General features: G+C 35.4%; 1 protein-coding gene across 1 annotated transcript; it reads left to right on the top strand.

The window, feature by feature from the left end:
• Window positions 1-1,071: 1,071 nt before the first annotated feature.
• LOC130218378 (eukaryotic translation initiation factor 2 subunit 3) lies at window positions 1,072-23,816 on the top strand. The gene is made up of 12 exons (XM_056450564.1): window positions 1,072-1,179; window positions 3,386-3,449; window positions 4,877-5,004; window positions 5,290-5,411; window positions 7,545-7,639; window positions 7,737-7,895; window positions 11,750-11,884; window positions 11,966-12,060; window positions 12,191-12,335; window positions 14,344-14,513; window positions 18,100-18,272; window positions 23,459-23,816. The coding sequence occupies exons 1-12, from the start codon at window positions 1,111-1,113 to the stop codon at window positions 23,520-23,522; spliced, it is 1,419 nt and encodes a 472-aa protein (XP_056306539.1). The 5' UTR covers window positions 1,072-1,110; the 3' UTR covers window positions 23,523-23,816.
• The last annotated feature ends 1,570 nt before the right edge of the window (window positions 23,817-25,386 follow it).

Raw genomic sequence — 25,386 nt, 5'->3', positions numbered from 1 at the left:
GTGACAGAACTTCCTCTGAATGTTACAGATTTACCTAGCTGTATGGCAAAAGTTAATTTGCTTTTTTTTTGCTAGCAACAGTGCATCCTTCTATGAAAAACACAATTTTCCTCAAACATTTAGATGCAATGTGCTATTTTGATTGTTAATGCAAAAGTGTGAGATCACAAATTGTTATAGGTTGCAATAAGCCTACATAAGCATTTGCTCCACTGATTTATGATATTCACCCATGTTTTGATATTTAATTTTCACTCAAATGTTTTATTCACCCATATTTTGACATTTAATTTTCATTAAAATTCTTTAAAACACTGGAGACATAATTGCCAGCAATATGTTTCTTTGTACCCATATCACCTTTGTACATTTACTTTGATGTGGAGACCAAAAATCAGATGCATTAGCAGATGCATTCCTTCGACTTGGTCCCTTATTTATCAGTGGTCGCCACAGCAGAATGAACCGCCTGTATATCTTTCAAGAAGTCCAATTTACACGGGCATAAAAAACTAACGTTAAACCATAAATATTTTTTTAAAGATGTAGTTTGCAGCATCTGTAGACTGTACAGTAAATTTCCTACCATATAAATCATGCAACAAAAACAGTCGATTTGCATAACTACCACTGATCGAGAGTTTCATGAATAGTAACATAAGAACTACAAAACTTCTGACGTCATTATAACAAGACGGACCCTTGTTTCATCAGTATCAGCCCAACGTGTTTTCAATTTTGCAGACGTTAATCACAATTGGGTAAATCGTAATATCTGTATGTTGTTGCTTTCATTTCATTTATGTTAATTATAATCTAGAATGCAATTTCCGCTCTATCTCCTCTTCTTGGGATTTCCTGCCCTTTTCTAGAATCGGATTGCATCATCCCATACGTTACCTCCCGGACGCCGTTAAAAATATGAGTTTAGAATTATTTGCCATGTTTAATGGCTTAACACAGTGTAGTAGTAATAATTACAACTTTATCTAATTTTATATGTCCGACACTGCGACATAATTTTACGGAATATTATTTAATTGCATACATTTATATGTAAAAAACGGTCAGGCGCTTGCTTGGTCATACCCTCGTTCCTTTTCTTTCAAGATGGCGGGCGACGAGTCTGGAACAACGTTGGGTCAGCCTCATCTTTATAAACAAGATCTCAGTACACTAGTAAGTCTGCATCTTAGGTTCGTTTATGTAATATGAATTGATCTAGATGTACTGTCTTCGTCGTCAGTTCGAGTAGAGCGATTTTGTGCTCTCTGATGATGGCAGGCGTGCTGGTTAGCAGTACCGGTGAAAGCTCACCACATGATTCATTCGGGGATGGAGAAGGACCCCGTGTAGAATTATATGAAAATATTGTTAAACCACTGTTGTTTGTTATTTACCGCGTGCTATTTTTTTAAATATCGTTCCAGCCATCTACAAATTTGGTTGGATTACCTTCTAAGCATCTCTTTGTTGACGTCTCGTGTAATGTGGTTGACAGTAGATGTTTCAGTAACGTTATGCCAAGCCTTATAAGTTAGTTAACTTATGATTATCGTTAAAACGACGGAGTATTTATATCGTTACTGTAATTTACTTATTAATTGTTTGTATATTCCTAAATTAATTATTGCAAGCTACACTCTGAATCAAAAGCTAGCAATAGCAATTATTTGATTCAATTTAAGCTTGCAACAGCGAATTACAGCTTCCCTTCTCTAGGGAGAAAACTTTTTTCTCTCTCTCATAGAGGCTGTTACAAGTTTTGCGCTAGGGCTGAGTGAATAATCAAAATTAAATTGTAACTTTCATTATTATGCACATCTTGTCAGGAAAACAATGCTGTGTGGTCAGCAGTGAGCGCTATTTGTTGCAGAAACTCCAAATACTTCAAGAAGAAATCCAAAAACATGTTATCTTTATTTGTGGTATTTTCACATGCAGTATTCACTACAGAGAGCTGTTTTTCCCTGAGAAGCTACACAAACAGCTGTCATTATCACAGAATGATCATCGTCTGTATAAATGAAAATTGAATTGTGATTTTTTTTTTTTTTTTTTTTTTTCCCCAAAGCTTTCTACTCTAAGTCATGATGTATCGGTGATGTATGGAATACTGTTTCCGGGTCCAAGCCGCTACTCATTTGAATTGAGAAAAATATTTATCTTTGGCCACTTTTTTAGTCATTTCATACATTAAAGTGAATTTTATATAAAATCGGGATGTACACAACAGTCTCTGGGCTTCCTGCTTCACAAATATCAAAATTTTAACAATTAATAATAAAATGATTACTTTCTGGCCATCGGATAATAGGCATGGATATATACATTGTGATCATGATTTTCAAAAGTATTACATCACATTTGTAGATGTTTATTATTACCATTTGATGAGTCTACCCATACAGTTTGATATAGCATTTGGACCCGGAAGCCGCTTTGCGTGACATCACACTTAACAAGCGGATTGTTGTGTGTAGGGATGTAACGATTCACCTGACTCATGATTCAATACGATTCATGATACAAGATTCACGATTCAGTCACGAGCCCTTCATTTTTTTTTTCCTAAATGCTGCACATTTTGTGCAAAATAATGTTTTCTGCCGTAACTAAATCCAACCCAGAAATTTTTAAAACAAGTCTGCCACATTTCAAACAAACCAAAACACCCAATGCATTCATTGTAAACTTTTGTTAAAGACAACGTGAACCAAAAGAGATTTTATTTCAGTGTGTTGATGAACTTCCAACTGAAACAGAATATTAAGTAGGGGTGGGAGTTTTTTTGTAGTTGCACATCATTCTCTCATAGCACACTAACAGTATGAGGGGTGTGGTTAAGAACATTGATACCAACTGAGAATACCCTCCAAATGCAGAAGCAAGTGGTCAGATTTTGATTGAAGTTTTATTTTTAACTTTTTTATTTTAATTTTTTTACTTTTTGATTTTAACTCATATTTATTGAATTATCTTTTATAAGGAAAACATTGTAAATTTAGATTTCAGAAAGACATTTAACCATTTATTGGACACTTACTGAAATACTCATTGTATCAAAATTCTGTAGTGTTCTTGGGGGTTATTACAAGGCTACTGAACTTTTATGACTTTCATGTTTGTTTCCTGGCCTGATAAAGGATTAATTCATTGTTAGCACATACACATCAATATGTATTGAAATGTATTTACAAAAATGTTTTTATTAATCAGTTCAGAATCAATCACATCACACTAGATTATATGCAGCAACTCTTAATTTATGCTCTTGTAATTCTTGTATTCCTGATTCCTGCCGTTCTCTTTTTTTTTTTTTTTTTTTATTTATTTTTTTTTTTTTTATTTGCATTGGTATTAACAGATCGGTTTTGCTTTATAGGATGTGAGCAAACTGACTCCTCTCTCCCAAGAGATCATCAGCAGACAAGCCACAATAAACATAGGTAAGAATGTTTTCTTCTGTAAGATTCTGCTTTGAGAGCAAGTAATGCCACTTTCAGTCCAAACTTAAGGAGCCCCTGTTTATATTAAAAAATGTCATATTTTGGTTTTGGGGGTCTCCAACAACATGCTGATATGCGTGCAAGGTCAAAACCATTTTCATTGGCTTATAATATGCATTTATTTTTACCTAATTATCCCAGCGACTCCCATATGAATCGTTCAGCGACTCATTTGTTCCCAAACCCCTCTTTAGCGCAAAGCTAATCTGCGCTGATTGGACCGATGACCTAGTCTGTTGTGATTGGTCAACTACGTTCAGTGTGAGACAGAAAGAAATGCCCATCACGGCTACAGTATGAATAGCAGAAAGTATGTGAGAGCCCAATGCAGGAATGCAATAAAGCAATGCAGTTAAACACCAGCATAATACTTTAACCTATTAGAGTAATTAAACCTAACCCCGAGTAATAACGACACACATTCAGTATTAATCCACACAGTGGCAAAAGTTGAACTATTTTGAAAATTGACCGCGTCGCACATGAGGAACAGCTGATGATGGCCATAGCAACAAACAGCAGAGGATCACTAGCTCAGAAAGGCATTTAAGTCGGTAAAGGAAGAAGTAGTTTTGGACGCGATATGTGAAAAGCCCTATACAGATTTAACCTGAGAGATGCAGTACAAGCACTGATCTATAATAGATACGTGATTACAAGCCATTACAACTTATAGCACACAATTAAACACATGTTTTGCAAGCTACACAAAATGAGGCAACAATTTTAATTACATTTGCATGCTATGATCTGGAGGAAGAAGAAACTGGTCCATATGATCTGTAAAAGTTACTGACAAGGTCCCTGTCAAAGTCTGAAAAAGTCCCATACATAATAGTCTCTGCTGCTCCTTCAATGGCAAACAGTCAGCGAATCCCACGTTGCAGCATAGGTTATTGTATCAAAAATCAGAACAATGACAGGAACAAACACAGCACACGGTTTGCAATACTGTGGTATTGTTGTGAAAATGAACTTTAACCCTTTATTCCCCTCAACCGAATCTCCACTTGTCAGTGATCGTCATCTTAGTGTCATAAGTCCCCCGCGCCTCCGCTAGTGTATGGAGGGAAAGCACGTTCACATTTTACCAGAACTAGAACTTCACATTTGGTGATGTACCGTGTTAATACGATCAATCAAAAGATCCAAACCCAACTCAATTCATTTATTCGACTATGAGTCAACTATTTTATTACAGGATCAATAGTTTTAAACACAGTGCACTTTTAGATTTAAACCTCAGCTGGATGTTTTCATTCATTTAGTGCTGTGTTACGCACTGCATGGACATTTTCAAAAACCCATAATAGTGGCTGTTTATTTATTTATTTATTATTATTTGTATCTCATTGATTTATCTGTAGGAACTATTGGTCATGTAGCCCATGGAAAATCAACAGTGGTGAAAGCCATCTCTGGAGTTCACACTGTCAGATTCAAAAACGAGCTGGAGAGGAACATTACAATCAAGTTGGGCTATGCTAATGCCAAGGTGTGTATGTTGTTCACTAAGCTAGTTAAAAAAATATTGCAAGCTACACTCTGAGTCAGAAGCTAGAATTAGCAATTATTTGACTCAATTTAAGCTTGCAACAGCAAATTACGGCTTCTCTTTTTAGGGAAAATTGTTGTTGTTTTTTTTTACCTTTAAGAGAGGCTGTAACATGTCATTGCTTTTGAAGAAATTAGTAGTGTTTTTTTCCTAAGGGTTTGATATATTTTGATCGTTATCATTTTCTTGGAAAGTGTATGTTTTACATTGAACTTGTGTATTTAGGTGTATAAATTGGATGACCCAAGTTGTCCACGGCCGGAGTGTTACAGGTCATGTGGCAGCAGCACACCTGATGAGTTCCCTACAGACATTCCTAGCACCAAAGGCAACTTCAAACTAGTCCGGTATGTTTACTTGTGTGTTGTGAGGTTTTAAGTATTCTATATGCCTTTGTGTAAAGGGAAGTTTGAAATGCCTTTTCAGTAATGTACTGGTGTCGACTGGTCACTGATGATTGTCATCAATAAAACTGCATCAATAAAAGATGCAAATGTTTTGCAACATGCAACGATTTGCCATATATTTGCAGCCAAATTATATACACATGCTGTTTGACAGCTCATAACATGTTGCAAAAACTATGCAACATTACCAATCACTAATTTTAGTGAAAAAGGAATACATTTTCAACACTGTTCATTTCGTTAACAATGCAACATTAGCACAGGCTAATTTTGCTGTGAAATAGGTGCAGTCAACACATTGATCACTGCACGTTCTACTAAGAATGTAACAATAACACATATTTTTATTGCAAAAATAGTGTATACCGGCAGCATGGTGCCTCAGTGGTTCGCACTGTTGCCTCACAGCAAGAAGGTCGCTGGTTCAAGTCCTGGCTGGGGCAGCTGGCGTTTCTGTGTGGAGTTTGCATGTTCTCCCTGTGTTCATATGGGTTTCCTCCGGGTGCTCCAGTTTATGTTTTACTTGACATAATGCAAGAAAGACAAAGGCTATGTGCCTACTCACTGTTGAGTCCTGCTCGGATGTATATTTTACTGCTATGTGCCAAACAGCTACTCAATCTCGCTCATGTCTGGCCTTTTTTTTTTTTTTTTTTTTTACAATTACACTTTACAATTTAACTATAAGAAAAATGATTTCAATAATCTGAGGAGAGTTTCATTCTGTGAACATACCTTTCATATAGTTCAGGTCAAAAACCACGTGATCTGCGCATCGTGACCAGTCGACGTCAATCAAAAAGCATCATGACGGAGCATTAAACAGACCAGCCGACTAGTCTCCTACTGCACACTTTCTTTTTAGTTACAAAATAGAAACAAAAATTACAAAATATGTAAATGAGTTCATTTAAAATAGATTTTTTTTTTTTGTCTAATAATAATTAAACTGTTTTGCTGAGTTTATTTTTGTGCTGTACATTGGCTGGCTTGACTGATTTGTTAACTCAATCTGACATCCAAGTGCCATTCGATGACAGAGCAAGTCTTAATGAGTGTCTTTTACAATATTCCTTGAAATGATTCCTTCAAAACTTTTGATTCATTTAGCACGGATCATTGAAGCATGAACTTAAAATGATTGATATGAGACACATGATAGCATTGCTCTGAGACACAAATGTTCTGCTCTAGCTTAATTTGAAGCTATTTTCATACGCAAAACAAGCTACATTCCATCTGAAATGTAACTCCAGGGTAACCACGGGTCCTTACAACGTCGTAATGTCTTAAAGTTTGCTTTATAAACGGCCTTAAGAACTCTTAAAATGCCTTGACTTAATATTTAATAAGCTGAAATATTTTGGTCATTTTACTACAAAAAATGGCTCCAGTAAAATAGCCCCAACAAATTTAAAAGTATTGAACAGACAACCATCAGGTCGAACCATAGATGATATGATGAAGTGTTTAAAGAGAGCTCACATGCTCCCTTTAGCTGTTCATTGAACAGATTAATAAACATTTATAAAAACATTTTAATATGCTCATAGCGGAGCACTGAAAACATGTAATGGAATGTCTGCTGTCAAAAACCTTAATGATTGTGAAGTGAAGGCTGCTAGTCGATTAGCTAAAAATTAAAATGTGTCTGAAATGAAAACTCTGCTAGTCATGTTCCCATGAAATAACACTAAATTTTATTTAGATTTTAGCAAATAGTAATGCCAACTCCTCCTCAGCATGACAATTAGTTTTTTAAAAGTGACGTTGAATAAGAAGTGTATGTGTACAAATATATTTGGGCCGTTTTGACATTAAACCATTGCTAAGAAATACGTAGTTTTAGTGAGGCCAGAGAACATTTTGACAAGGCAAGGAAAAACCTGAACCCTGAACTCGCTCTTAACTTCATATTTGCTAAATTATTCCATAAAATCAGTATCATATTTGCAATCACACTCGTATATTGATCTGTGTTCTAATTCATTCTTTATCTTTCATGTAATTTATTTGTGTTGCTCCAGAAGTTCAGTGTGCATTTCATCTTTCTTTCTTTTTCTTTCTTTTTAGACATGTCTCATTTGTGGATTGCCCAGGTCACGACATCTTGATGGCCACCATGTTAAACGGTGCTGCTGTAATGGATGCTGCACTGCTCCTAATCGGTGTGTGTTTACCTTGCAACATAGGGTACTTTTGAAGTTAAGCCAAACTATTATTGTTGTACGAGTGGCTAATGATGATCTTTTTTTTCCTCTTCAGCTGGCAATGAATCATGTCCTCAGCCTCAGACGTCAGAGCATTTGGCAGCCATTGAGATTATGAAGCTCAAGCACATACTGATTCTGCAAAATAAAATCGACTTGGTGAAAGAAAGTCAGGCCAAAGAGCAGTACGAACAGATCCTGGCTTTTGTGCAGGGTAAGAGTTTTAGCTTAATGTTTTATTTGAAAATATAGATTTACTGGTTGCAGGAAACCATAACAGTATGACTGCAGAGGTTTAAAGGCATAGTTCTCTATAAAAATTTTAATCCTCTTGTTGTTTATTAGCCCTCATATTGTTTTAAACCAGGTTGAGTTTCTTTGTTCTGTGAAACACAAAATAATTTTTCCCCTACAATGCAAGTTAAAGCTTCTTTAATGTTTAATAGAATAAAAAAAACTTAATTTAGAACCACTTGAGGATAAGAAAAGGGTGACCAATTGTTCATTTTTAGGTGAATTATGCCTTTAGTTGGTGTACAATTACAGTACCTTTGGAGTTTGAGTCAGTAAGCTTGATAAAAAAGAATGTTCAAAAGGACTTGATTTATTTAAATGTAAGCCTTTTGTAGCAACATAAGTGTCTTGCTGTCACTTTTAATCATTTTACTGCAGTCCTTCTGAACAGTCTTCATAAAATAGCTTGACTGGTAGTGTATGCTTTAAGTATAGAGCTGTCAATTAGGGATGCAACAGTTCTCAGTAAAAAACGTATTGTCCCGTTAATAATATGCATTATTAATATTGATTTGTTAATAAAACAACTGCAACAAAGCAATCCTGCCTTTGTACACTTCCGATTACCTCTCATGCTCATTGCACATGTAAAGACCTGTTCAATCACGTCTTAGTATGTAAATCTGTTGTTGATATCATGTTTCAGTGTTAGGCATGCGACGATAACCATTTTCAAGGTATACAGCGGTTTGGAAAAGTCAAGGTTTTAAAACTGCCAAAATTATCTGTAATACGGCTCCTATGGTATGTGTAAGATTTTATTTATTTATTTATTTATTTATTTTTTGTTTAAGACAACGGTATCTCCAGCAGAAAAAAATAAAGATGCCGTTTTAAATTGTAATGAAATCAGTTTTTTTTAAAACAATAATTCATTTGAATTACTTAGCCTGACGTGTTTACTGTTCCAAAAAATGATAAATCTTTCAAAAATAAAATATAGTGAAGATACAGCACAAACGCGCAGGTGAGGCCAAATCAAAACGCATTGTCTTCTGTGTTTCAACAGATACTCAATGTAAATTCAGACAGACACAAAAATATAATGAAAGCCTGTTTGTTGTGGCAAAGATAGCCTAGATCAGTGGTCATTAACAGCCAGATCCATCCCAGAACAGCATCCCATATGGATGTGAACTTACAACAGGTCTGTTACTTCAGTCAAGCTTCTGCTGGATGTTCTTCCGCACCCGATCACTTACGCTATTCACTCTGTTTACCCGCTGTCTTCTAAGAACGGTTTACTTCTCGACTGACTGTTCCCGCTGATTTAAAGTGAGAGAGAAGAGCCGAACGCTCTCTCTTTGCTTAAGTTTCATTCACTACGATGGTGCTGATGAGGGAAACGGAGCTCTCTGGAATCAAAATAAAAGCATAAAGAAATCATAAATAAAAATGCGTTGTTGCCTTGGTAATGCAAGCATAATGTAAACTGAAGTAATCAATACTTTAAAAGTCCTCAGTTATTAAGATGTGTTGACATAATTATTTTCAGCATAATTGGTTGAGACTGTTGAGTCGAGATGGAAAATAAAAATAGCGGAAATTTATGCTTTTTCTTTTTATTTTCTAAAGGATTTTATTAAAACATAATTTTCAAAATGTCCTAATTTTATTTAATTAATGTGAAAACATGCAAATCTATAGTCAAATGTGCGAAGCTGTTGCATTGTCAGGTGTTTAACCAATAAATATGTTTATTGTTCTTTGAATTGTTCTGTAGGCATTATTTTTCTAAGTATATCACAAACAGTACCATACTGAAACCGTGACCCTAAAACCGTGATGCATATCAAACCGTGAGTAGATTGAACCGTTGCACCCCTACTGTCAATACAGAAGTATTTTTTTGCATTCTTTTGCAGAGAACTAATAAAGCATTAATATATACAGTTAGCAATGCACAGTTTTGTTTGTGGATTGCCTGTTTACTAGATATTAATTCTAAATGCATATTTCAAACTATACATATATCTATATATATTTTTTATCATTTACATACCTTCTTATTGTTTAATACTTTTTGACTTTTTAGCTACTTTATCTCTGTGAGTGATGAAATACTGTTTTTGTTGTCTTAAGTAGAAGGTTCTTGCATGTTTTCATCCAAAGTGTACTCATTAAAAAAATGACTCAGGCTTTAGCGTTTCTATAACTTTTTCTTTAGCTTATGTGTCCTAAGGTACCGCTTAGAATAGTGTACATTTATTTTAAACGACATTTTAGAATCTCGTCCACGCTTCTGTTTTTACTGCATTACAGAAAATAATCTCTGTGCACACTATACAGCCTAACATGTATGATGTTTGACAATTTATGCTTAATGTGCATGCGGATGTTTTGCTGGCATTCATACTTGCCGTCTACCAGTTGTGTAAAAGTCAAATGAATGGGACTTGATGAATCATGGATCAATATGCAATAGTCCAGAACATCGAGCAGAGAATTATTTTGCATAGCTTCTTATATTCGCATATTCATTCATTTATGAACAGTGACAATTTGTGACGCGCTTCCTATATAGTTTACCATGCTACTTTAAATATTTGTCTGAAATCGCTTGTAATTATTACTTCAAAACAACATTGCCACTATTTAATTGACTGTTAACAATGTTGTACTTTGATAGTCATTGCCCGCTAATATGATTTTCCTGTTTAGAAATGCAATGCAAAGAATACTTTTCTGAAATTTTATTATTAAGGAGAATGCCTGAAAGTGCGTATATTAAACCCCAACACTGTCCCTCTGGTTACAAAAGCTGCATTTAAGTCCATCTATACTGAAATGGAACACCAGCATTTTTAGCCATGATTTTATACCAGATGTATACCAGATTGCCGTATTATTGCCCAAGCCTACTTTTTAGGGTGCTTTCACACTTAGACATTTATTTCGAATCCCGGCGCATTTGCCCCCTTAGCTCAGTTTGTTTGGGCATGTGAACACTGCAGTTGCGCTCTCATCCACGTCAAACAATCTGTCTGAAATCACCCGAGGTGGTCTCGGCTTAGTTGAAACGAACTCTGGAGCCGTTCATTTTTTAGTGAGAAACTATACTATCCAGCGAACCAGGCTAGATCACAGTGTATTATGTAATAGCCATATATATGGCTATATGAAGTGAAAATAATGAGTAGAGCGGTATGTCATTCCTGCCCCCTAATTGTTTCATGTCCAATACAAAAATGAACGCATGATGAAATATTACTGAGAGCTGTTTATCCATTAGGAAAATTATGGAGAGTTTACTCGCATATGACTTGTTTGAACTAGTTTGGAACTGCACCAAGAACAAAGCACAACATAGTAACAATTTTAATCTCTGTTTTGGAACAAAATGATTGATCTATTGACCTTATTCTTAAATGCAGAAGTGCGCTCGTTTTTGCGATTTTTGTTTTAGAACTTCCAATTCCGCTGCCTATGGGAGAAATGAATAGGAATAACAGCAGAAAACAGTCAAACTACTTACTTTACAACAAGTGTGTTCATGGCAATACAGAAAAAGCAGAATAAATAAATATCAGTTTACAACATCAAGCAGCACAACAAGCTTTTTTTTTACGTCTAAAAATGAATGGAAGTGAATGAAACTGGAAGTCTCGAGCTGAAAAGATTCAAATGGCTGTGCCAAATTCGTACGCGAAGAATAAGGTCTGTAGGTATGAAACAAAAAAACACAGTGTAAAGGGAAGCTAAATTGCTTTTCTAGATTATACAAACTTCTAAAGTGTTCCTAAGGTGATTTCTTTCTCGTTCATCTTTCTACAGGCACAGTAGCAGAGGGAGCTCCAATCATCCCGATCTCAGCCCAGCTCAAGTACAACATCGAAGTTGTTTGCGAGTACATTGTAAATAAGATCCCCGTGCCTGTCCGCGACTTCACCTCTGAGCCTCGCCTTATTGGTATGTGACTGCTTTCATTTGAATACCACTAAAGAGGACTTATTATACAAATTTAGATGACTGATTGTGTTTTCCCCACAGTAATCAGGTCATTTGATGTCAATAAGCCTGGCTGTGAAGTAGATGATCTGAAAGGTGGTGTAGCTGGAGGAAGTATCCTCAAAGGTGTCCTGAAGGTACTCGTTTGAGGCAGATAAAGCTCCATTCCTGTTCCACAATTACTGAACACGTTTATAGTGAGGCCAGCCTTCTGCTCTACTGTTCCTTTTTTAATGCTGTTTTCCTCCGTGTTTATTTTGGTTCAAGGTCGGACAGGAGCTTGAGGTCAGGCCAGGTATCGTTTCAAAGGACCATGAAGGGAAACTAATGTGCAAACCCATTTTCTCCAAAATCGTCTCACTTTTTGCCGAACACAATGACCTTCAGTATGCTGCTCCTGGTGGCCTTATTGGTATGCAAACTTTAATGTTGCTGGAATTATGTAATTGTGCTTGTGATGAGGGTTCCCTGTTTCCACATCGTATTAACACGTTCTCAGTGATTCCATTACATACACATGACTATTTTGACATGCCTTCAAATCAGTCTATTGTGACCACTTGCATTCAGATTTTAGATTTAACACTGAACTTTATGCAATCTTGCAGGATGAATCCCCTACAAACTTTGCTTTTTCAAAAAAAAAATTCAATGATTAATCAACTGATGTTATAAAGTTAATTTAGAATCAAAGTATATAATTTTACAAACAAAGCAAGTGTTGAGTCTTGTGGAGCTCCAGATGGAAACTTTTGTTTTGTGTTTACCTTATGATTAAAGTTGTTGCACGTCGGCCGGTTCCCAGCTCTAAATGTGTGAGTTTTAGTTACGTGTACATAAGCGTTCAGAAAAAAAAAACACCCGCAAAGAAACTCGACACAGAGGGACATAAAATCCTCACTGCCAGCATGCGTTTTAGAAGTGCTATTGCAGAGCAACATAACCAGCACGCAGAAGTATAAATGCACGGTAACGTGCAAGACAAGTGCCGTGGGTCACAACGATCACTCAACGCAGAAGTATAAACCAGCCTTTAGCCAGCTCAAACACTTTCAGTGAACTGTCATCCTATTATAAAATCATGCATTTAAGATCTGGTTTCTTTAAAAATCAATGATCTTTACTGCCTGGTTGTGATTTTATACAGTGGGTCTCATGTGCCATGGCTTTAAAATATGATAAAAAAAGTTACTACAGTATTTTGAATAGAGTTCCTGCAGTCGCCTGCTGCTCCTGATGACGCCTGTGTTTAAACAACCTTTCATCTCATTTTACGCTTGAACAATGAAATAAATGCTTGAGTCTATTTAACAGACTATATTTTAATTAAATTACATTATTGATTGTGGGAGAAGGGACCTTATAAATTTGAAAATGGTCACATTAACGTTTCACCAGAAGTTTAGCATTGGCTGAAAAACACTAGCTGTGTATATACTGGAGCCCATTCCTTTCTGCATAACCTTTTTTTGTTAATATTATTATAGTCACTGTGGAATGTTCTCTGTTCTCAGACACTAAATGATTTAAAGCTTAAAACAAATAGCTTCATAGGGATCTGTTGTTTTGATTCAAGAGTATCTTCAATTTGTACATTTGTGCCATTTTATTGTTTTTTTTTTTTTATGCAAAAAAAATAATTACATGATAGGGCCAGGCGATTTAATCGAAATTGACATTCAACATAATTGACATTTATTTATTTTTTATTATTTATATATATAATTTTTTTTTTTTTTAATTATTACTTTCCCCACCACAATTGGAGTCACATGACCCCGCACGGTTAGCCACACTTTGCAGCCACATCTGATCTCTGGTCAAGTAGGACGATGGACCCATTCTTGAGCCTTTGCACTACATTTATGAGAATTGGAACTATGCCAGAGATGCCTTGAGGCATATATATATATATATATATATATATATATATATATATATATATATATATATATATATATATATATATATATATATATACACAAATTATTATTTACATGAAAATATTTGTTTACAGAAGATGGAAGAAATGCAGTGTTTAAAATATTACTTACAGGATATGCAAAAGTTATTTTATTTAGTAGAGATTTTACTTTCTACTTTTATTATAAAACTGAAACACTGAAAATTTATTATGCAAGTTATTTATTTTCACATGTCTATAAGAAAAAAGTAATTGTTCGTTTTAGGCAAAATCCAGTAATGCACCCTTCATTCAAATATCTCTCACTTGTAATATGTGAGCAGATTTACTGTACAAAATCTGTCCGTGAACTATCAGGGCAAAAAAATATGAATTAATCGTTCATTATTCGTAATAAAGTTAAAATGTTCAATTATTGGAGATTTTTATTTTATGCCAAATCTCTCAGCCCTAGTACATGATTGATTTAATATTTGTTATGCACATTGTGTTGCAGGTGTTGGCACCAAGATTGACCCTACACTGTGCAGAGCGGATCGAATGGTGGGTCAGGTCCTCGGTGCAGTGGGGGCTCTTCCTGAGATCTTTACAGAGCTGGAGATCTCGTACTTCCTCTTAAGAAGACTGCTTGGTGTGCGCACTGAAGGGGACAAGAAAGCAGCCAAGGTTATTATCTTTTTTTTTTCATGAAATTCTAGATTATGAATGAGATTTCTTTATATATCATCAGCGATGCAAATTGAGTAACAGGATGGTTCTAAAATGTGATGATGATGATGATGATGATTATTATTATTTCTTCATTTAGCCAGGAAGTCACATTGAGATATTACTATTTTCTTTCAGTGAGACCTGGATAAAATTATAAGCATTATATCATACTGAGCTTTGAGAATTTATGCTGATAAAGAGGACACAGTCTTAGCATTTTTCCTCTATTAATTATTTCAGCTGATCACACAGCAGAAATGTGTATCTCTGTGTAAATGAGGGATGTAGTTTCATAGTGTATAAAGAAAACGCTAGCAGACATGCTGTTTTCATCTTTTACTGCATCAATGCATGAGGATGGTTCACAATTCCTTCATTACCAGCTGTTCTGAGATTTGGTTTTCATTGGTGATTAAGCTACAAATAACGTCCAAAACCGGAAGATTGAACCGCCTTTTGGAAAATCTTGCTGAAACTCTTTATTTTTAAATATTAAGAATTATAATATCAAATTATTATATTTTAATTTGATTTGTACCATTTCGACAACTTTATAATTGAGCTTCAAACACAGAATGCAGAAAAAAACAAAGTGGAATGTGTGTATGTAGTGTGATGGCATTTCCTTCCCTTAAACAGGAGCACATCTTGGCTTCAAAACTTAACAAACTCTCACATGTGGTTTGCATATTTTTTGTCAGGCACCCCGTTTCAGAACATTTTCATAGATGAGCACATTTAAAAATATATATATTTTAATTTTTTAGCAATTCATTAAATTGCGTTATACTATGGTGCTGTTGAATGCTTGACTTTGATTGGCTGAGGAACTGAGGGTTTGGATGAGTTGTGTATGAAAATAGTACAACAAACAGGAGATGTTTGAAGTTAAAAACCTGACAAATGTCTTTAAATACAGCATCTGATCAGTGTCTTGAAGTGTGGTAAAAGTAGTTTAGGCAGAATTAGGCTTGTGCCGGTATTCGGTAATGCGATAAATCACGGTAATGTATATGCACGATATTGTTATCGCGGGCACTTCAAAATACCGTGAAAAATAATAGATCCGAATTTATATTCTTAGAACGCGCCTTAGCTTATTTTCCATCAACCGCTTGAAGAAACACTGCGTATATGCTGCGCAGAACTGATGCGCACTCTGATGTAAACAATCCCCATATGTAGAAGCACTGTGTGCGCGCCGCCGCAGCCACCGCACTATAATCCTCACACGCATGGGGCGGACTTGCCATTTGGCCCGGTGGGCCGACGTAATTTTTGGGCCGGGCAGATCATCGTCTTATGATTTGATCGGCCCATAAAAGGCTTAGCAGCCTATCGTTTTTTTCTGCCTTATTGATTGACGCTGCTGTGATCTGTGACTCTCTGAAAGTAGATGCTTTTTTTCCCGGACAGACAGACCGGGCCGGTCCATGCGACACTCTGCAGCCCATTGGCTCTTTTCGGTATTCACATTGGGTTGGCCCAATCACAAACTCCGTGTGAGCGTGCGTCGTCTGTGTGTATTTGTCAAAATAGTCGAGAGTCAGAGAGAAGAAACGCAAGGGAGGCGCAGAGAAATCGCGGGAAATACACCGGCGTTTCATTTAGCGATTCTGAAAAGTTCTCTGTTCATTCTAGTACACGGCTAAAACCGTAAATCACGTAACCACACACTCTCTGCCCAGAGCTGCAGCCACTAGTTCAGCGGGTAAGCATAAACCCCAGGTGAGAGTATAGTGCATGTCAGACAGTTCATCTGCTGGGTGATCTCATCTCACTATAGTTGTTAAACGTGATATTGAATTCATCTTGTTGTCTCTATCTAACAACTCTTATGTCTTTTGAATCACTTGTTCTCAGTTAACTGTTTTGGCTGAGTGCAAAGATAAGCTAATATATTAATTTATGTAACCACATACGCTGATTCTGCACATTGACTGATTGCTTACCTTTATCGTTTAAATTTAATGTACGTTATACTGTTATAATGGCCATTATTGGTTATTAAAACTGATATTCTGCAAGAGAGACAGTGTAAATCAGATATCAAAATGAAACAAATTTGCCTTATATTATGTTTTCATTGTTTAGATAGTGAAACAGCAAGCAGGATGAGGTGAAAGAGGTTAAAATGTAACACTGTTCCCTTTGAAGATTTACCCATGCATTAGCAGGCAGTTTTTGTTATGTTTATTATTGAATATAGGCTGAGTGAATAGTGTATTGAATAAGCTAAATTGACTGTAGTGTATGAGTGTGTGTGAATGAGTGTGTATGGGTGATTTCTAATATTGGGTTGTGGCTGGAAAGGCATCTGCTGCATAAAACATGCTGGAATAGTTGGCAGTTCATTCCACGATTGCTGATCGAAGACGGTTTCCCTTTGCACATTCACTTTGATATAATTGCTCAAGTTTACTTTTATATTGTGTATTGTTTTATTTATATTTATTTGTATTTAAATGTTTAAAGTACTTTTAGTTAATTAAAAAGTTATTAAAGTTACTAAGTTGACGAAACTGAAGTTTTTTGTGTTTTTTTACCTGTTTCTCTAGTAAAATTACAATATCGTGATAATACCGTATACCGTGATAAAAGCTCAATCAATTAATCGCTGCATGAAAATGTGATACCGGCACATGCCTAGGCAGAATAGTCGACAACTTGCAGTTCAGTTATTAGAAAAAGTTATGAATACTCAAGGTGCCATTACATCCTGATGTGCATTATATTTCTGATCATGTATTTGTGATATTGTTTGATCTGGGAAGAAATATGGTGTGGATTTTTGGCCATGCCATGTCACTGAGAGACAATAGATTATGTACCTCATTATCGTAATTTTTGTCGATATACAGGGTTCCCAAGGGTCATGGAAGTTCTGGAATCTCTCAGACATTTAAAGTCATGGTATACAAGCAACTTTTGACTTAAAATTTGAGTTTCCGTTCATCAAAATGTAGTTTTTCTATACTGTATCATGTTGTTTCACTATTTCTCTATTTCCTACTATTCCCTATTGTAAAGGTTAGGCTATTTTTGGCTATTGGCGCCATTTTCTTTACCTTTCCTGCTTGTCAGCTTGCAGTCACTAAGCTTGACCTTTCAAGAAAATGACCATTTCAATAGATTTGCATTTTCATCTCGAGTTTACTTATTTGAACTTGCATGGAGAACGTGATTGAGGCTAATTCGGTGTCATTCGTGCCATCCAGAGGAAATTCACATTACAGTTGCGTATTTGCATTGACTTTGTATGTAATTCTTTTCAAAGTCAGAGGTATATTTTTCATTGCTGCTCTTATAATGGCTATTAAATGAATGAAAATGGCATTCAAGCCCGAACTGTTTTAAAATTATGCAAAGAACATGACCTTATTTTTTTCATTCATTAATGGTAATTCAGCTTTTTAGACATGAATGAAAGTCAGGGAAAAGTTATATTTGGCTAAGAGTAGAAACCGTATAGTGGGAGTGGGAACTACTTGCACTTTTTTGAAAGCGGTTAAAGTTTTCTTGGATTTGATTTGGCCCACAGGTTCAGAAGCTGTCGAAGAATGAGGTGCTGATGGTAAACATTGGCTCGCTGTCAACAGGAGGCCGTGTGAGTGCAGTCAAAGCTGATCTGGCTAAGATTGTGCTCACGAACCCTGTGTGCACAGAGGTGGGGGAGAAGATCGCCTTGAGTCGCAGAGTGGAGAAACATTGGCGGTGAGCAAAGATTCATTCAAAATAAGTTCATGATCCATCAAGCAAAAATCACTATTGAAATGATCTATTGTCCAGATTTACCTGCCAATGTAATTAAACCATGTTTGCAAGACATTAAACATAAATAGGTTTATTTGGTAAACACAATAATTTGTGTATTTAACATTGGTTGTAATGTTAATACATTAAAAGTTAAACAACTCCTCTGTGATCCTGTCAAGATGCTGAAATTTTACCGTATTCGATTATTGTTGCATGAAATGAGAACACATTTTTATAAATGTCTGTATGAAGAAATCATCCGAGGCTGTTTACATGACGGCAAGGTAGCCAAACGCAGAAATCCCTTGTGTTTGAAAAAATCTTCATGTCTACAGCACGTTTTCAAAATTATTAGCATTTATGTAGATTTATCTGTGAAAACGACCATAAACGATACATTATAAAAAAAATTCTCTTTTTTTTTCGATTTGATTTGTGATTTTAATTTTGTTGTCAAGTTTCAGCTCAATAATCTGTATTGTGGCTTCTTACTGCTAAAATGCAGTGAGTGTCAGTTAAAAAAAAGGAACTGAAAAGATATGAACTAACTTTAACTTTTATTCAAATTTGTTTTTAAATATTTAGAAATTAAACACAATTTTTTTCTCTAGAGCAAGCTGTAGGCTCAAATAAAATTAACCGTACCTTTCTGTAAACAAGTTCGACTCAAATTAGGGAGATGTAGCTTATTATAAAAACAAAAAAAAAATTATGAAAATACAGAACACAACCAAAGTGGGGCTAAAATACAAACTAAAATGACTGATAAGAGGCAGATTGAAAAATTCTGATTGTGCAGAACAAAAGTGTGCTCATTCAATTCGCTAGTAAGACTGTCACACTGATGGCAGTCACGCATTTGCTCTGGGTTGGGAAAATTAAATAATATATGTGTGTATATATATATATATATATATATATATATATATATATATATATATATATATATATATATATATATATATATATATATATATATATATATATATATATATATATATATATATATATATATATATATATATATATATATATATATATATATATATATATTCCATAATTGCAGCCTCTTGCGATTTAGCTAATCTCAATGTTTCAAATTGTGATTCGATTTTGATTAAACACACTAAACAACACTACCACATACTCCGCCACTTTTGTGTATGTTTATGCCTTTTAATCCACACCTAAATATGCGCAGGATGTCAGCATTTTTTTTTAAGCAAACAGGCAAAACATATAAAGTTTCCTTTTTCTAGCTGAAAAGAATTTGCAGTTATTTCTTCTGTGACTGCAAAATTTTCCTTTCTTAAATTGCTCTTTGTTAATATTTGGAGAATAAAGGAGCTTTTGTGCAGCGATTGTTTGTAGACTTCTCATCTGTTTTTAACTGTTTGCAATCTATTATTTTAGGGAAGAAACTCTTTACTCTGTTTAATTTTAACTATAGTATAGTTCTATGGATTATGATTTTTTTTAACATGCAGGAAACAAAGGGTTGGGGTAAATGAGGCATTATCGCACATCATTAATATTTCTACAGGCTCTCCACAAGGCTGTGTACTTCTGTTTTTTTTTTTATATTACAGTGGTCCCTCGCTGTAACGCGCTTCACCTTTCGCAGCTTCGCGGTTTCACAATGTTTTTGTGCAATTTGACATGCTTTGTTTACAGTGCATTGTGTTCTGCACCCTGATCAGCACATTGTGTTCTGCGTCTTGATTGGCTGTAGACCACTGTCAATCAATCTCCTCCGTGCCGTGTCTCCTGTTCAGTACAGAATGCGTTCAGCTTGCTAAATTGACACTAGCAGCGTGACTCTGAAATGCTATACTGTGTGTTTGTAAGTTTTCTTCTCACAATGTCGACACACATTCTGCACCGACAAAGATACTTGCGGTAGCACCCAAAAGACAGAGGAAGATGCTAATCATCACACAAAAAGTTTAACTTCTGGACACACCAAAGGAAGGTAGAAGTTGCACGGCTGTAGGGCGCCATTATGGAATAAATAAATGAAGATCAAATGGTTTTGATCTTTGGTTTCATTATATAATACTGGACTTATTTTTCTACAACGTTTGAACTTTGAGAGTGTTTAAATGAGAGAGAAAAGTGTGAATTTAAATGGCTGTCTGAGTAAAGTGTATAAAGTGTGTAGTAAGGGGTTTTACAGCCTTAAAACATCAGTAATAATTGTAAAATAAAGCCACTTCGCGGATTTTACCTATTGCGGGCTAATTTTAGAACGTAGCTCTTGCGAATAAGGGACCACTGTAAATACAAATGATTGTCAGAGTACACGGGTAAATGGGTACTTGGTTTAATATGCAGATGATACTGCTATTTTAGCTCTGCTTTTTCACTCAGGCCAGGAACATGAACCAGTTTGCATGACTTTATTTCATGGTGCAAAAAAACTAAACTAGACCTGAATGGGTCAAAAACCATAGAAATCTTGTGGAGGAGTATAGGAACAGTTATTAATAACAGGTTGAAATTTGATCAAAACACTCATCAGAGAGGCTCATCGTTGTTGTTTTTTTATTGTGGAGCTCAACCCATTTAATGTTGAGAGTTATTCTTAAGACCTTTTTAATTAATTTATTAAAAGTATTTTGTCCTTTTGCTTTATTTGCTTGTTTTCTTCACTGTCTATAAAAAACAAGAATCGTCTTCAATGCACCCCACAGCCCAAAGACATGCGGTACAGGTGAATAGGGAAGGCTAAACTGTCCGTAGTGTATAAGTGTGTGTGGATGTTTCCCAGAGATGGGTTGCGGCTGGAAGTGCATCTGCTGCATAAAACGTGCTGGATAAGTTGGCGGTTCGTTCCACTGTGGCGACCCCAGATTAATAAAGGAACTAAGCCGAAAAAGAAAATGATTGAATGAATGAGTCTTCAATGCATTGTTAATTTGTGCTAAAATTTTGGGAGTTCCCCTGCAAAGTATTGCATCCTATTACATACAGCAGGTGTTGAGGATGGCACATAAATGGCCCATTTCCTCTGACTGGTACAGTACAGTACAGGTCACCTTTATCAGGCTTGCGTTTCCACTGCGTGAAGGGTACCCTTTGGTGGGCGTGGTGTACGACAAAGTTTCAGTCGACAGATTGCAAAATGTCTACTGTAAATCTGTACGGATCGTTCACATATCATATGAGAAGCACTTCTCACAAAACAGATGCTTTATACACATAATTACTGGTGTATAAATGTTCATTGCTAACCTTTCTATAAAAATAATTCGATTATAACTGCAGATCAATGACAGTGCAAAATAGCCTACTGTTATATCTGCAATTACATGAAATAAATAAATAAATGCAGCATATATGAACACATATAGACCCTTACAGTCTCTGATATGTTACCAATTAAACAAAAAAACTATATGCAGCATACCTTTTAGAGCTTATTTGGCTTCAAAAACGACACTCAACATATAGCCCACAGTCAGAGCAGACCTCTCATCTGCATCTTTAATCTTTACCAGCACATGTAACCTCTTGTTAGGAAGTAAGTCCATCATTGTGTTTATGATAGTCCAAAAGGTGATGATAATAGTTAAACATGGCAGCTTGTTCATGTTTTAGGTTGCTGAAAGAATCATTCGCTCCTTCCGTTTTTTTTTTTTTTGCGCTTCACTCTCACGTTTGCTGTTTATGAAAGGATCGGATGTCAGAAGCACTTCAATAATCATGCACACGTCATCAGCTCAAAAAGTTCGTTATTTCGAGTATAGACTCGATCGCGAGCTCTCTGGAGAAAGTAAAACCGCTTGCACTTTTAAATGGCCTCGTAAAAACAAAAACAGGACACGACAGATTTTGTTGTTCTTGGCTTTGTGGCTGTTCATCAATATGATAAGGTTTGTCTGAGCTCGGGTCGACCATGGCTCGTTATTATATGCGAAGAAAGTATTACGGGGTAATGTCTCAGCTGTGTATTTAAAAATGGCGGTTCCTTTTGTGTTCATTCTTCTGCTTGTGTATGTGCGAGTAACACTTATCTGTAAACCAATAGCGTTCAGCTGCGTGTCTAGCTCCGCCTTTTGGTACCATTTTGTCGTGCTAGGTACCCTTTGCAAAGGGTTCCCAAAAAGTGGTACGGTACGGTTCGCTTTTAGGTAACACAGTCAAAACGTACCAAACCATACCGTACCATACCACTCAGTGGCAACGGTACATAAGTAATAGGAGATGGCACACACCCCTTAAAGTCCCCATGAACCAGAAACTGCGACTGTTATTATTATTATTTTTGTATTTTGACACATTTCCTAGAGAAACAGAATATTAAATGAGCAAACAGTGTGCATAGCTTATTTTTTCTACTGTAGGCTGAATGGATGTAGTAAAGAAGGCATTTCAGAAAGATGGGGAAAAGTGTTTGGGTAGAGTTATTACAACCTAACAGACTCCTCCTCACCATTTCTGTTTGATTTTAAAACTGACAGCTTGGAGCAGCGTAATTAAAACTGTTAGCCAGCCCATTTGCTTAGATATACGTAATCTGACAAAATCTAAAAAACAACAGTGCATTTTCATATTTTAATTAAAGATTACAAGGGCAACCTTTTTATTCCTAATGACATGCACAGATAAATTGTTCACCACAAAACTAGCAATGTGATCTAAAAAAAAAAAACGTATGGTTAGTTTTGATTTCTTGGGGATTTTAAACAAATATTTTGATTGGATGCCCCTTGAGCGACATCTAAGGACAATAAGATGTTTCACAAATCATTATAAATTTACTTTTGTGCCTGAAGCAATTCAGTTACATAATAAATGTAGTTAATCGATGGATTATTATTATTTTATTATCATTATTAGTAATATTATTTATTTATTTCAGTTTTTGTTTGTGTACTTGATGTTAAGTGTTGGTGTTTATTGTGTTAAGTGTGTCATTCTTGTTATATGTGAAGGACCAGCATTGCCCCAAGGGGATTAATAAAGCTCTAAACTAATCCGCTTAAATATTCCTGTCACATTTCACACAGTCACTTAATTTCAGTAAAGGAATAACGCAGGTTATTATTGGATTAACGTGATTGCAAAATTAAGCGTATGTGGCAAAAGTCTTCAGTGCAGTTTAAAACCGTGACGTTGACTGCTTTCTCTTTTTCTTTTAGTTTGATCGGATGGGGGCAGATCAGGAGAGGTGTAACCATCACACCAACAGTCGACGATGATTGAGGAGTGACCACATCCTGTCAATGGCTGGCACTGTCTCTCTACCGGACATAATTATTAAACCATTTTCACACACACTCGAGCACAGGCCAGCGCGTTTCGCCATCAGCGCAGAGTGAAGGGAAAGGCTCTTTTGAGGGGAACACACTGGCCCTGTATTTTAAGATGTTCGCCATCCTCAGAGGAAGGATTGGTGTCATTTATATGAGAAATGCAATGAAAACATTATTCCTTGGCTTGGCGAAGAAATTGTCAACATCTTTCAGTGATGACAAATAAAAAACCTTTTGGATCAAACCAATTATTGTGCTTTTTTTCTGTAAATGGTGCTTCATTTCACACAACAGCAGGTTGTTAAAATATAATTCTTCAGTGTGTGCAATGATGTTCAGGTATTTTTATTGCAGTTAAATTGTGTACTGATCTTTAAAAAAGGGAAAAAACCTTGGCCAACCAGTTTAGTAAACATGCCTCATAAATTTTTAATGTGGCATGAAGGTTTATTAATAGTGGGGAGACTGATTCAAGACTGTTCTGTTGATTTTTATTATTTTTTAATGTTCCTGAACAAACATTACTGTACACTACCTGACAAAAGTCTTGTCACCTATTCAAGTTTTAGGTACAATAAATAACTTCTAGTTGATCGTTATCAGAAGTGGCTTATATGAAAAGCAAAAGCCTCTGGATTATGGATTATTTTACCAAAATAAAATTAATTTAATTAGGACAGTAAGGTCTGACTTTGCGTAGACAAAAGTCTTCTCACTTAACAGAAAAAATGTACAGTATAGGATATAAAGTCATGGTGCAGTGAAAAGTGTTAATATTGTGTATGACTCCCATGAGCTTGGAGGACTGCATCTATACATCTTGTGCTTTGTAATGTAACGGGCAACACAAATGTCTTGATGCTATCCACTGTGCAGATTTCTCGCATACCCTCATACTGAATGTAAACCCAAATCATGATTTTTCCCTCACCCGACTTGACTGATTTCTGTTAGAATCTTGGGTCCATGCGGGTTCTAATAGGTCTTTGCAGTATTTGTGATGATTGGGATGCAGTTGAACAGATTATTGATCAGAAAAATATACCTTCTGCCACTTTTTCAAACAATCAACTAGAAGTCATTATTTGTTGCTCTTACAACTGGGATCGACAAGAAGACTTTTGTCAGGTAGTGCATACTGAAAGACTGATGAATATGGTCAATGTGCATTAAAGAATAGGTTTTGAAAGAGTGGCAGTTTTCCTAATAATGTAAAAGAAAAATCACCTTCAGCCAACCAAACTGACTTCAAGTTTATCCAAAGAGTATTTGAAAAATAGGTAACCCTTTACAATAAGGTTTTATTAGTTCATGTTAGTTAATGCATTTACTAACATGAACAAAGAACAATACATTTTTAGTAAATGTTCATGTTAGTTAATGAAAATACAGTTGTTTATTGTTAGTTCATGTTAACTTACATTGGATTAACTGTTAACAAGCATGACTTTGGATGTTAATGCATTAGTAAATGTTGAACTATGATTAATAAACGCTCCACAAGTATTGTTCATAATTAGTTATGTTAGTAAATACATTAATTATTTTAATTAATGAAACCTGGTTGTAAAGTGTGACGGAAAAATAAACGCCTGAAATGTACACTCAGTAATAATATTAAAATTATGTATTGGGTTAAAGTATTAATATTATTATTGTATTACAACAATTTTCTTTACAATTTGTACATTGTGTTATATGTTTGCCTAGTTTTTTTATGTGTTCTTCATAGAAGTATACTGGAGGTGTAACTATATAGAAGAAGAAAAATGCTAGTTCAATAATTATAACAATGAAGAATATATAAAAAGAAG

The sequence above is a fragment of the Danio aesculapii genome, chromosome 24 (assembly GCF_903798145.1).
Source record: "Danio aesculapii chromosome 24, fDanAes4.1, whole genome shotgun sequence".
NCBI classification, from domain to species: Eukaryota; Metazoa; Chordata; class Actinopteri; order Cypriniformes; family Danionidae; genus Danio; species Danio aesculapii.
The sequence above is the reverse complement of the archived record's forward strand: the minus strand, read 5'-3'. Positions and strand labels throughout refer to the sequence as shown.